The sequence below is a fragment of the Bufo bufo genome, chromosome 3, assembly GCF_905171765.1.
Source record: "Bufo bufo chromosome 3, aBufBuf1.1, whole genome shotgun sequence".
NCBI classification, from domain to species: Eukaryota; Metazoa; Chordata; class Amphibia; order Anura; family Bufonidae; genus Bufo; species Bufo bufo.
In genome coordinates, this window is record NC_053391.1 from 225,805,902 (window position 1) to 225,820,736 (window position 14,835).

At 46.1% G+C, this 14,835-nt stretch overlaps 1 protein-coding gene across 1 annotated transcript in view; it reads left to right on the forward strand.

Moving 5' to 3' along the window:
- ETNK2 (ethanolamine kinase 2) overlaps positions 1-14,835 on the forward strand; it is an 87,104-nt gene that overhangs the window by 33,560 nt on the left and 38,709 nt on the right. Inside the window, exon 2 of the mRNA XM_040424007.1 lies at positions 8,644-8,903. Within this exon, the coding sequence (XP_040279941.1) occupies positions 8,644-8,903 (260 nt within the window). The remainder of the gene's footprint in view (positions 1-8,643; positions 8,904-14,835) is intronic.

Sequence of the window (14,835 nt, forward strand, 5' to 3'; positions counted from 1 at the left end):
AGTAGCCTAAGACTGATGTGGATCCTGATCAGTCAGAAAAATGCATTGAAATGCCGGATCCGTCTTTCCGGTGTCACCCGGAAAAACTGATCCGGCATTTTTTTTTTTCACCCTTTTTTTTGGTCTGCGCATGCGCAGACCGGAAGGATGGATCTGGCATTCCGGTATTTGTAATGCCGGATCCGTCACTAATACATTCCTATGCATTCAGGCAAGTCTTCAGTTTTTTTGGCCGGAGATAAAACCGTAGCATGCTGCGGTTTTATCCTTTGCCTGATCAGTCAAAAAGACTGAACAGAAGACATCCTGAACGGATTGCTCTCCATTCAGAATGCATGGGGATAAAACCATCAGTTCTTTTACGGTATAGAGCCCCTAGGACGGAACTCTATGCCGGAAAAGAAAAACACAAGTGTGAAAGTAGCCTTACTGTAGTGTGGTGGGGTGATTCTTTTTATTTTCATTGGTCGGAGTGGCTGCAGTACTTGTCCGCTGGCTGTTTTCCTAGACAGTAACCTGTTAAGGAGTGCAGTAAGTACACAATGTAGGTCATGTGAATAGACTTTGCAACCCTCTGCTGATGCAGTCATTTCTGTTATAGTGACACCAGTACAAAGGTTTACTTAAACAAAAATAAATACTTTTTTGGCATCACTCGTGAATTCCTGTACACAATCATGGGTACCCTGGACGGTTCAAAGCAACTTTACCTTGGATGGCCTGTTCAGAGTATCCTTCCACTAATGAATATAACTAGAAGGGTAGAAGTGACACAGCCAATCAGTGTCCACCAATCACAGAAGGACTGGCCAGATAATGTGTACAATGTCAGGCTTGAGGACAGTATACAAGGGTTGCACCACAAACATCAGCATATCTGACACAGTGATGATCTCCTTGAATTTTAGAAGCACTTATATGGAAGAAAATAATGTGATATCGTTTGTAGCTCCACGTACAGGTAACAATGGCTGCCTAGTAATTAAGTGAAGTTTTCATGACTTTTTTGCGATTTTGACTTATTTTTCCATTTGTTTTTACTCTTTTTTACATTCACTGCTAGCCATTTTGACCCCAGTTTCAGATATTTATCTATGTACACTACCAGAAAATGTAAAAAGGACACCTGGAAAAGTCTACATGCTCTTCAGGGTATCCAGCAGTTCGATCTCCAGATCTCCTCCCCTCATCGAGAATGAAATTGGATGGGGTGACAGATCCTCCATGTACATCAGCCAACAGCCACCTTGGCTGAACTATAGGTCCACATTGAAAAGCTTGGAATGACAGACCTCAGGAGGATATCCAGAATCTGTAGGACCGTTACCAGGCCAGGGTGGCAGCCTGCATCGCATCAAGGGGAGATGCCACCCAGTGTTAATGTGACCCTGCCCCAACATATACCCTGCTGCAGAACCCAAACCCTTGTGTGATCATTCACCAGGCACCACTAGCAGTTTATACTTCTGTCAATCGCAGCTCAATCATATTACGTTTTCCAGGTGTTATTTTTCCATTTTCCAGTAGTGTATTTGCTTTTGTACCGCTGACATATTCTGTAGAGCTGCTCACAGATTATCATTCACATCAGTCCTCGTTCCTAGTGGTGCACACAGTCCAATTTCACAATCTTACAGCCATCTGGGACTTTGGGGTGTCTGATTTGTTAGAAACCTCTCATCACACTTGCAGCCCCTAAACTGCTAACATCCACAGGATGGTAATATGTTTCAAAAACTGTAACTCTGAAGTGTCCCTTGCAAAACAGAAGAAAAAATATAGTTATAAAGTAGCAGACAATTCCTGAATCCTGTGGCCAGACCCAGTACTCTGACGAATCATGCCCTCCCCTGCCCATACTGGCTGGATTGAAGTCTTACAGGCTGGCATACATAATTACAAACTAGCAACGTGCATCTGGCACATGTGCACTTAAGCAAGGTGCACTGGCTCCAGCTTTCTTTGCACACTGCGCATGTGCTGAGTGCCCCTGGAGCTGACTTGTAATGATATATCCCATACCCCTGTAGGCCAGGACTTAATGACTCCTGAGGAGACTGGGCCTCCCACATGACTTCTAAGAGGTAGTGGGCGCATTTCTGATGCTGACAAACATCTTTAGAAAACTATCCTGTATGATGCTATGGTAACTGTTTTGGGATTGGAAATCTGATGACACATTGATACTGTAGGTTCATTAAAGCATCCCTAGTCGATAGCACATAAGTATACAAATAGCAAGATTATGAATACCTGATACATGCAGTGCGGACTAATTTGGTTATTTGCTGCTTTGCAGCAGGTATTAGGATGTCTTTAACCCCTTAAGGACACGGCCATATTTCACCTTAAAGAGGACCTTTCACTAGTTTAAAAACTAAAAACTAACTATATCAGTGGGCAGAGCGGCGCCCAGGGGTCCCCCTGCACTTACTAGTATGTCTGGGCGCCGCTCCGTTCGCTATGAGCTGTGCACTACGATTGGCCAGCGCTGCAGCAAGGGACAACCCTAATACAAAAACTCCGCCCAGTACAACAGAGGGAGCTGTAGACACCGGAGCCTATACCGGGCGAATGGAGCGGCGCCCAGACATACTAGTAAGTGCAGGGGGACCCCTGGGCGCCGCTCTGCCCACTGATATAGTTAGTTTTTAGTTTTTAATTTAGTGAAAGGTCCTCTTTAAGGACCAGGCCATTTTTTGCAAATCTGACCAGTGTCACTTTATGTGGTGATAACTTTAAAACGCTTTTACTTATCCAGGCCATTCTGAGACAGTGTTTTCGTCACATATTGTACTTCATGCCACTGGTAAAATGAAGTAAAAAAAAATAATCATTTTTATTTATAAAAAAATACCAAATTTACCAAAATGTGGGAAAAATTAGCAAATTTCCAAGTTTCAATTTCTCTACTTCTATAATACATAGTAATACCTCCAAAAATAGTTATTACTTTACATTCCCCATATGTCTACTTCATGTTTGGATCATTTTGGGAATGCCATTTTAGTTTTTGGGGACGTTACAAGGCTTAGAAGTTTAGAAGCAAATCTTGAAAATTGTCAGAAATTTTCAAAAACACAATTTTTTGGGACCAGTTCAGGTCTGAAGTCACTTTGTGATGCTTACATAATAGAAATCACCCCAAAATGACCACATTCTTGAAACTACACCCCTCGAGGTATTCAAAACTGATTTTTACAAACATCATTAACCCTTTAGGTGCTCCACAAGAGTTATTGGCGAATGAAGATGAAATTTCAGAATTTAAATTTTTTGCCACATTTTCTATTTTAATCAATTTTTTCCACTAACAAAGCAAGGGTTAACAGCCAAACTAAACTCTATATTTAATGCCCTGACTCTGCGGTTTACAGAAACACCCCATATGTGGTCGTACACTACTGTACGGCCACACGGCAGGGCGTAGAGGGAAAGGAGCGCCGTGTGGTTTTTGGAAGGCAGATTTTGCTGGACTGGTTTATTTACACCATGTCCCATTTGAAGCCCCCCTGATGCACCCCTACAGTAGAAACTCCCTAAAAGTGAAACTACGGGATAAGGTGGCGGTTTTGTTGGGACTATTTTAAGGGTACATATGATTTTTAGTTGCTCTATATTACATTTTTGTGAGGTAAGGTTACCAAAAATAGAAATTTTATCTCCATTTGCCATAAACTGTTGAGGAACACCTAAAGAGTTAATAAAGTTTGTAAAATCAGTTTTGCATTCCTTGAGGGGTGTAGTTTCTTAGATGGAGTTATGGAGTTTCTACTCTAGGGGTGCATCAGGGGTTCTTCAAATGGGACATGGTGTCAAAAAAATGATCGTTCCTTTCCTTCTGCGCCCTGCCGTTTGGTCATACAGCAGTGTACGCCCACATATGGGGCGTTTCTGTAAACTGCAGAATCAGGGTAATAAATATTAAGTTTTGTTTGGCTGTTAACCCTGGCTTTGTTACTGGAAAAAATGTTACTGGAAAAAATGGATTAAAATGGAAAATGTGGCAAAAAACTTTTGGGGACCGTGTTAATCTGGGGGGTTAGGTCATGGGGTATTTTTTATAGAGGAGATTCTTATGGATGTGGCGATAGCTAATATGTGTACATTTTTACTTTATTTTAGTTTTACAAAATCTCATTTTTGGAAAAAAAATTTTTTTGGGGTGTCTCAAGTCTGAGAACCATAGTTTATTTTCGATAGTCAGTGGCTAAATTGGGGAAGGGGATTATAAATTTAGTACTCCATGGAAGTGTGGTACTCCCTAAAGCAACCAATAATGCAGAGGCCCGGATGATCGGGGCACGTGTCACACTGAGTAGTGGTGTCCTTCCGTATCCCCCTCCTGTGACACACTCTGCACCTTTTTTGGGTCCGCCCCTTTTTTCCAGTATTGGGGGACCACACCTGGAAAGTGTTGGCCAGGGACAATCCAGGCGCCTCCAGTTCCCGAGGTACTCCCGCCTGCTCTTTTCCAGTCAGAAAAGATCAGGGCCTTGAGGGCTGCCTCATAGAACTGAAGGAATGTCCCTGTGTTGCCAGCGCTCTGGGACAGCACAAAAGAGTGGTACAAGGCAACCTGCACCAAGTAGACCACAACTTTTTTGTACCATGCCCGGGTTTTTTGCATGGCGTTATATGGCTTGAGGACTTGATCAGAGAGGATCAACTCCTCCAAAATACCGATTGTAGTCGACTATACAATCGGGCTTGAGGACCGTTGCCACAGTACCTCGCACATGGACATGGGTGATGCCGTTACCGTGAATTGTGGACAGTACAAGGACATCCCTCTTCTCCTTATATCTGACCAGCAGCAGGTTTCCACTAGTAAGGGCACGGGTCTCACCCCTTGGGACAGGTACCTGGAGGGGGTAGGTAGGGAGGCTGCGCAGATTTTTCCGCACGGTCCCACAAGCGGACGTGGATCTGGCGGCGAGGGACTGGAAGAAGGGGATACTAGTATAAAACGTATCCATATACAGGTGGTAACCCTTATCAAGCAGTGGGTGCTTAAGGTCCCACACAAGTTTCCCGCTAACACCTAGAGTGGGGAGACATTCTGGGGGTTGAATACGGGAATCTCGCCCATCGTACACACGAAACTTGTAAGTGTACCCTCATGTACTCTCACAAAGTTTGTACAGTTTCACGCCATACCTCGCCCGCTTAGAGGGAACATACTGGCGGAAAATGAGTCTCCCATTGAAAGCAATGAGAGACTCATCAACCGCGACCTCCCTTCCAGGTACATAGGCCTCCACAAATTTCGCCCCAAAGTGATCAATGACCTGCCTGATTTTGTACAGGCGGTCATAGGCAGGATCACTTTGGGGGGGGGGACATGCTGCATTATCTGCATAATGCAGGTATTTCCGTATGGCCTCAAACCGGGTACGTGTCATGGCCATACTGTAGAGTGGGGTCTGGTAGAGGACGTCCTCACTCCAGTACTGCCTGACACTAGGTTTTTTGATTAGACCCATGTGCAGCACGAGGCCCCAAAACGTCCTCATCTCGGCTGCACTGACAGGAGTCCAGCAACCGGCCCTAGCCAAAAGGGAGCCTGGGTGTTGAGCAACGAACTGTTGGGTGTACAGGTTAGTTTGCTCCACCATCAGATTTACAAAGTGGTCATGGGTGTAGGAACCCCCAAAAATCTGGGGGGGACAGCATTTTTGCTCGCCAGGTATATTCTTATTCAGTAAACTGCGAGTTGTTTATATCGTTAAATTTCAAGTGTGTGTGTGTGAACGCCCCCCCCCCCCCCCCCCCCCCACACACACACACACACACACACACACACACACACACACACACTTACAGTTCTGAAGAGAAGACTCAGGGGTGCTGGCTGGCTTGCCTGAGGTGCTGGCTGGCTTGGCCGGGCAGAAGGAGTGTGGGAGACTGTGAGGCCTTTTTCTCCAAGTTGCTCCGGATCAGTGCTCTGGGCAGCTGGGCTCCGGGCTGGAAGTGGGCACAATAAGAAAAAAATATTTTTCATTACACCTCAGGTCAGACCCCCAATGTTAATCAGACCTCAGCTAACAGCCCCAATAAGATCCCCAATGTTAATAAGACCTCAGATCACACCTCAGCTCAGACCCCAATATGAATGACCCCCAATCAGACCTCAGATAAGAGCCTCAGTGCCTCTCATCAGCCCCCCAGTGCCTCTCATCAGCCAGTAATAGCCCCCCCAATCATGTGCCAGTAATAACAGCCCCCCCAATCATGTGCCAGTAATAGCCCCCCAATCATGTGCCAGTAATAGCCCCCCAATCATGTGCCAGTAATAGCCCCCCCAATCATGTGCCAGTAATAACAGCCCCCCCAATCATGTGCCAATAATTGCCCCCCCAATCAAGTGCCAGTAATAGCCCCCCCAATCATGTGCCAGTAATAGCCCCCCAATCATGTGCCAGTAAAAGGCCTCCCAATCATGTGCCAGTAATAACCCCCCCAATCAAGTGCCAGTAATAGCCACCCCAATCAAGTGCCAGTAATAGCCCCCCCAATCAAGTGCCAGTAATAGCCCCCCCAATCAAGTGCCAGTAATAGCCCCCCCAATCAAGTGCCAGTAATAGCCCCCCCCAATCAAGTGCCAGTAATAGCCCCCCCAATCAAGTGCCAGTAATAGCCCCCCAATCAAGTGCCAGTAATAGCCCCCCCAATCATGTGCCAGTAAAACAAAGTATTGTATATATAAAAAAAATAATAATTAACACTTATACTTACTTCTTTAGATCAATGCGATGCAGGCCTCTTCCGGCCTGTCACTGTGTCCCGACTCCAGCGCTGTACGGCTCAGGCGGCGCGATGACGTCATCGCGCCGCCTACGCCGGCCTCTGATAGGCTGCCGGCCTAGTAGTGCCGGCAGCCTATCAGAGGAACAGAAAAAGGGACACACCTCCCTGCCCTGCTCCTCCGCAGCCTTCTGTTTGTATCGCTGTCCTGAGGACGGCGATACAAACAGATCACTATGGAGATGAAGCGCTCATCTCAGTGCCTGCCCCGCCGCCGCACACATTGCCCCGCTGGCGCTGGGGGGGATTTGACCATACCTGTCCCCCCCGCATTATTTCCTGGGGGGGATCCGTCCCCCCCGCTTCCTACGCCCATGAAAGTGGTCACTGAAAAAAGACTAAAGTAGTCGTATTCAGTGAAGCCCACTGTGGGAATCTGGATTCCTGGTTGGCCTACAAAATCAGGAATCACGGGCTCAAAATACTCTGGGGTACACCAGACAAGTTCACCGGCAGGGGGCTCAGGTGGACTGATCTGGTGGGCCGGAAAACTAGTACGAGCCCCAGAGCTGCTCGTACTAGCGTGGGCCACAGGGTCCCGGGCATGAAGGTCCTCTTGATCCGCCTGGCGGAGTCTCCACCGCCTTGGGGGCTCATCATCATCCCTGGCATGAAGGTCCCCTTGATCCGGCTGGCGGCGTCTCCGCCGGCTTGGGGGCCAATCATCATCGCTAGATGATGAGGAGGATGCAGATGACAACAGGAAAGTGGGGTCATCATCGTCCTCACTGGGGCTCTCGGACTCGGAGGCAAGCAGGGCTTATGCCTCCTCGGCCGAGAACGTCCGGCGGGCCATAGGGGAGTGTGTGTGCGTGCGTGTAAATCTTTATTTAGTGTGTGTGGGGGCATGGGTGTTCGCGAACTTTGCCCTACAGCTAAAAAATAAAAAAAAATAAAGAAAAACGAACTAAATATTTTTCGAAAAAAGTGTAAAAAAAAAAAAAAGAAAGATACAAATGTGGGGTGGGGTGGGCGATGCGCTAACAGTGGCCAGACGCAAAGTCATGCAAAAAAAACAAAAAAAAATACTTTGTTCCAAAAAAATAAGTGCTGTGGACTCCAGACACCCGATTAAGGTGCTAAAAGTGCTAAAATTTTCCCCCTATCTATCCCTCACTATCCCTGCCGAAATCGCCTATCCCTACCTGTCCCTACAGACTACAGTGCTTGATGGCACAAAAAACACACTTTTTTTTGGGCAGCACAGCCGGAGCTCCAGTCTCTCCCGCTCCACGGACCGGTATGAGCGGAGAGAGGAGCTCCGGCAATTCAAATTTGCCGCTCCGCCTGCCCAGCCTCCCTGCCAGCCAATCAGATTCGATCCTGAGAGGTGGCGTGACCGCCACCTCTCAGGCGTGCAGAATGGTGATTGGTGGTGTATTATCACACCACCGATCACCGTCCTTTCCATGTTATTGGATCATCAGAGACTCGAATAACCCCGAAACGCAGAAAACCGCAGGTCTGAATTGACCTGCGGTTTGCTGCGATCGCCGACACGGGGGGGGAGGGGGGTCACAGGCCTTGTGCCACGGTGCCTGCTGATTGATTTTAGCAGGCCCCGGGTTCCGATCACCGCCGGCCTGTGTGGGACTGATGTGTGCTTAAGTACCGGGACATCATGCCGTACCGGTACGTCATATGTCCCTAACAGGTTAAAGAAGACTGACAATCAGTCCCACACAGCAATAATTAAATCTATCAACAGCCTTCATGTTGATGACTTCCATTTAGCAACAATGATAATATAATTATTTATGCACAAGTTAGTTTTTTAGTGTTTTTTATGGATGAGTTTATTATTGTATTGATTTTTTTTTTCTTTTGTGTTCACAGTTGTTCACTGACGGCATCACAAACAAGCTGCTTGCCTGCTATGTGGATAAGTGTATGAAAGATGCAGTACTTGTGCGTGTCTATGGCAAAAGGACTGAGCTGTTTGTGGATCGAGAAGATGAGGTGACAAGTTTCCAGTTGTTGCGAGCTCATGGTTGTGCCCCAGAGCTGTTCTGTACTTTTCAAAATGGACTGTGCTATGAGTTCATGCGTGGCTTGGCACTTGGCCCGGAGCATGTGCGCCAATCTCAAATATTACGGTAACATTTGCTATTTAACCAAGCAGTGACTAGATATCAGAGAAAATTTTTAAATGGGTTATCTCATGAATAATGGAAAAAAAATTAACCTCAGACATATAGTACATGACAATCTCTTTCTAACAAAGCTAGAACCAGCCCTGTACCTCACATGGGTCCAGAGATCTCCCCATTCATTGTTCCCAATCCTCTGATAGATTTATATGAAGCTGGCAGCTCAGGATGTGTGTTCACTAGGGATGAGCGAATCGACTTCTGATGAAACATCCGAAGTCGATTTTCATAAAACTTCGTTCTAATACTGTACAGAGCAGGAGCCAATACATTATAATACTGTACGGAGCTCCTGCTCCGTACAGTATTAGAACAATGTTTTATGCGAATCGACTTCGGATGTTTCATCGGATAGTCTATTCGCTCATTCCTAGTGTCCAGGGGCGTAGCTATAGGCTCATGGGCCCTGGTGCAAGAGTTCAGTTTGGGCCCCCCCTACCCTCAATACCGTTTCATAACACCAACAGACCCATGTACGCCTAATGGCAGAACTAAAATCTCACAGAGAAAATACATTTTGATCCAATAAATGCATAATAATAAGGATGCCATTTAAAAGTAGTAAAAGTTCTTATTTTTTATTGAAAATATAAAATCTGAGTGAGATAACGTGTAGTGGCACGATTACGCACAGTGGCAGACCTAGGAGCAGAAAAAAATGTTTGCAGTTAGTATTGTTAATAGTATTTGAAAGTGCTCACTTTAATGTATGATATAAAAAACCTCTCCCTAAGGCCACCCCTTGTGCTGACCAGATTTCAGTGTGTACACAGTCCTATCATATCTCACTGTCATAAAGCTAAACTAACAGGAATGTGCTCCACACCCGGAGAAATGTACCACAATGTGGTGTCTGAAGAATTTTTTTCACTGCACATTTATCAAATTTATTTTGCCCTGATTTTAATTGCTAATATATTTACAAATTAAATTCAGGGCGAAATTTGATAGATGTGCAGTGAAAAAATTCTTCAGACAGCACATGGTGTGCAATAATGCTGGACTGACCCATCAACCGGCTATATATGGACGGACTGGTAATATCGTATATAGCCGATGTATGGGTCAGTCCAGCATTATTGCACACAAGGCTCACAGTCACTGCCTACCCCAGGGCCAGTGCTCGTGCCTGGCGCAGGCGCACACACTGCCTGCCTGTGGCCTGCCCCCTGGCACACACACACTGTCATTAATTTAAGTGCCCAGCGCCAGTCAGCAACAGACAATGGGCATCATGCTGGGGGCCTGGGCCGCTGCCTGCAGCCTGCCACTGGCAGGCTGGCACAGTGGCATGCACCCACACTTGCTTGCAGTGCACTGCTTCTCCTGGCTCACAGTAACAGCAGTCACTGCCTGGCCTGCCCAGGCCAGGGGCCAGTGCCCCTGCCTGGTGCAGGCCCACACACTGCCTGCCTGCGGCCTGAGTCTGACCCTTGGGCCTGGCACACACACACAGTAAGTAGTGTGTGTGCCCAGTAACCACTTCAGCCACAGAGACAGATTCCCACAGAATTCAGAGTCCCAGACTCCCACTGTCCCACTCACTCCATGATCCCATCCCATTCTATTCCCATCCCATCATCAAGCTGGGCTGGGCTCTGCTCTGCGCTGCCGCCGCCTGCCACTCAGAGTAGAGACTAGTCACTACTCAAAACTCACCTCGCCGCCAGCCACCGCACGTCCGCACTGCCGCCTGCTTCTGAGTGTCTGACTGGGAGCCGGAGATACGCGGAAACCACGCCTCCGGCTCCTCCTCACTCAGTCAGACCTCACTCAATGTTGCGGCCGCCCCCTCTGACACGTGAGCTGCCAACAGCCTGCGCTGCGCCGTGCGCACTGCCCCCGGGGCAGGACCCTATTAGATCACAACTTAGTGGCCTGGATTTTGAATAGGAGGCGGTGAGGGGGCCGTGGGCCCCCCTGGCTCAGGGGCCCGGTCGCAATTGCGACCCCTGTAGCTACCCCACTGCTAGTGTCCACCACAAAAGTACTCAGATCCAGGTGCTGGTTTGAAAACTGCAGAATATTTTTTTGTGGGGCCACCCCTTTAAAATATAGGTCTAAATGGTTATAAAACCTTGCTGATAAAAACTTTGGGGGTCATTTACTAACAGAAATTCATCTATTTTTGGTGTATTTCTGCGACTTTTCCCCACTTACGTCAGGTCTAAAAAAAGGTGGGCACAGCGTTTGCGGTCTGCCTCATTTATCAATTTCTACCGGCGGTGGATACGCCAAAGTTATGTAGCGACCGGTGCCTCTTCATAACTTGGGTGGATCCAACACACAGGGTTATTAAGACCGGCATCTAAAACGCTGGTCTTAATTGACCCCCTTTATTTTTGTGTACTGATCTACATCATTCCACAGTGTAAAGTGTAACTAGCATTTTTTTTTTGTTCAATGTGTAGGGCAATTGATAATAAACATTTTTTCAATACATTTTTATTTATTGATTTTGCCATTTTTATGAAAAAACTGACCCTGAAGTTAATTTTTGGCAGTGAGCTGCAAATCTTCACTGTTCTGCACAATACTGAGATACAAAAAAGTTCCTCACTCACTGCGCTCCCTGCCCTCATATATTCCCTAAAGCTGGCCAGTTTATATGTCTGTATTCTGCCTGGCCTAACATTGGTGAGTACCCGCAGTGTCCATGAGATCTGTATGCCCAGCGTTCTTTCTAATTATCTAGCTGCTTGGAGATGCAGGAGATCACTTCCAACTTTCCTGCATTTCCCGGGGGCTCATTAGTCAGTGCGCCTGGCATACAGATGGTACAGACACTGTCACATATAATATAGAAGGAGGGTGATGGTTGAAAAACTTAGTAAACAATAGTTTCTCAAATGCAGCCATACACATCTTAGTCCATACTGGTCATTACATTTGACTAATCTGACCATACATATTCAGTGACACCGGATCTTTCTGGAAACATTCTGTCAAAAAAGATCTTTTGTCCACAACCAGTCTTTCTTTGAAAGAATGATCTTTTATTAGACATTTGGGGAAAAAATTCAAACACGGCTGACTTCTTTTCAGGTGGCAGGTGGCAATGGTCTGTCATTATTGGGCTAAAGTGATTGTTCATTGTTAAATTTCACCTGATGAACAGTCATTTGGTTTTTATTAGCTTTTAGACTAATGTGTATAGCCATTTTAGGTAAAGCATAGCCAACAATTGTAATAAAATAATGCGTACTCCCACCACCAGTGGGAGGGTGCCTGAGTTTTAGGTTTCTATGTTGCTAGTTGACCAGCAGAGGTTTGCTATTTATTCTGTTTACCCATGTACCAAACCTCTGCCTGTTATATGTCCCTGGTGCCTGCCCTGACCTTAGCCTGTTCTCCGTTTTGACTCACTGCTGCCCTGACTTGACTCGGACTTGGCTAACAGATACACACGGACTCTGCCTGCCACGATCTTGGCTTGTTTCCTGCCAAGTACTGTTTGACCACTTGGTGCTTCACATCTGTGTTTCTGACCTCCAAAGATTGAAAACCAGGGAACCGCCAGGACAATGCCCTTAGGTTTAGCCCTAAGTCAAACTGGTTAGTTGGCTGTCTGTAACAGTTTGGCTGCAGAGATGGCATGCCCGAATACTCCACATAACCACTACAGCCAGTCTCTGGCCTAGGTGGTCATGTGCCGTATTCCGCTAAAGCCCATGATTGGCTGCAGCAGTGTCCAAGGTATACGCTGCAGACAAGAAGATGACATCACGCATGCATCAATAGGAAGGATCAGAGTGACAGTGTTAAAAGCAGGGGATAAAATGGGTGAGTATGCATTCTTTATCACTATTAGTGGGGGATTTTTTTTTAATAGGTTGGACATGTTCCAGAACGGTTTTCAGCCTGTGGATATAAACAAGAATGTTCCATTCACTGTCAGCAAGCAACATCTAGAAAACGGTGAGGAATGAAACCACAGCGTATGTTAAAAAGTTGCAGAACTTTTTTGTTGTATCTATTTTACTCACTTATACACTCACCTAAAGAATTATTAGGAACACCTGTTCTTTTTCTCATTAATGCAATTATCTAGTCAACCAATCACATGGCAGTTGCTTCAATGCATTTAGGGGGGTGGTCCTGGTCAAGACAATCTCCTGAACTCCAAACTGAATGTCAGAATGGGAAAGAAAGGTGATTTAAGCAATTTTGAGCGTGGCATGGTTGTTGGTGCCAGACGGGCCGGTCTGAGTATTTCACAATCTGCTCAGTTACTGGGATTTTCACGCACAACCATTTCTAGGGTTTACAAAGAATGGTGTGAAAAGGGAAAAACATCCAGTATGCGGCAGTCCTGTGGGCAAAAATGCCTTGTGGATGCTAGAGGTCAGAGGAGAATGGGCCGACTGATTCAAGCTGATAGAAGAGCAACGTTGACTGAAATAACCACTCGTTACAACCGAGGTATGCAGCAAAGCATTTGTGAAGCCACAACACGCACAACCTTGAGGCGGATGGGCTACAACAGCAGAAGACCCCACCGGGTACCACTCATCTCCACTACAAATAGGAAAAAGAGGCTACAATTTGCACGAGCTCACCAAAATTGGACTGTTGAAGACTGGAAAAATGTTGCCTGGTCTGATGAGTCTCGATTTCTGTTGAGACATTCAAATGGTAGAGTCCGAATTGGACGTAAACAGAATGAGAACATGTATCCATCATGCCTTGTTACGACTGTGCAGGCTGGTGGTGGTGGTGTAATGGTGTGGGGGATGTTTTCTGGGCACACTTTAGGCCCCTTAGTGCCAATTGGGCATTGTTTAGATGCCACGGGCTACCTGAGCATTGTTTCTGACCATGTCCATCCCTTCATGACCACCATGTACTCATCCTCTGATGGCTACTTCCAGCAGGATAATGCACCATGTCACAAAGCTCCAATCATTTCAAATTGGTTTCTTGAACATGACAATGAGTTCACTGTACTAAAATGGCCCCCACAGTCACCAGATCTCAACCCAATAGAGCATCTTTGGGATGTGGTGGAACGGGAGCTTCGTGCCCTGGATGTGCATCCCTCAAATCTCCATCAACTGCAAGATGCTATCCTATCAATATGGGCCAACATTTCTAAAGAATGCTATCAGCACCTTGTTGAATCAATGCCACGTAGAATGAAGGAAGTTCTGAAGGCAAAAGGGGGTCCAACACCGTATTAGTATGGTGTTCCTAATAATTCTTTAGGTGAGTGTATAGCGCTGATTTATTCCGCATCACTTTATAGACATTATCATCACTCACTGTCCCCAGTGGAGCTCACAATCTAAGTATAATCAAGGGGTTATAAATGTGCATCATGCCATCTAATGCTGCAAAATAAAACATCATTATATACCCATCTCTTTCTCCTGGTCCTCCTCCTGCTGTTTGTTTACAGGCAGCAGCAGTGATGCGCGTATGACCACTACAGACAATCATTGTACCTACAAGATTGCTAACAACAGTGATTGGCTGCAGCAGACATGCACATTACTGCTGCACCCTGTAAACAAACAGCAGGAGCAGGGCTGGCACAGGAGGAAGAGGTAAGTATGTAGTCATTTTTTATTTTACAGCATTAGGTGAGATGAAGCAAATTTATAATTAACTTGCATGTCCACTTTAAAGAGGAGCTTTCATGGAATTTTTTTTGTTAAAGGGGTTGTCCCACGAAAAATATTCTACAGTTTTCAAACCAGCACCTGGATCTGAATACTTTTGTAATTGCATGTAATTAAATTTTTAGCATAGCCACTAAGTTATTCAATAAAATGCATCTGTATAGCGCCGCCGCCACCTGATTTATTTCTTTGTCCTGCTCACTGAGAAGGCCGCACATGCTCAGTTTCATCCTTCAGCTGCCTCCTGAGCTGTGATA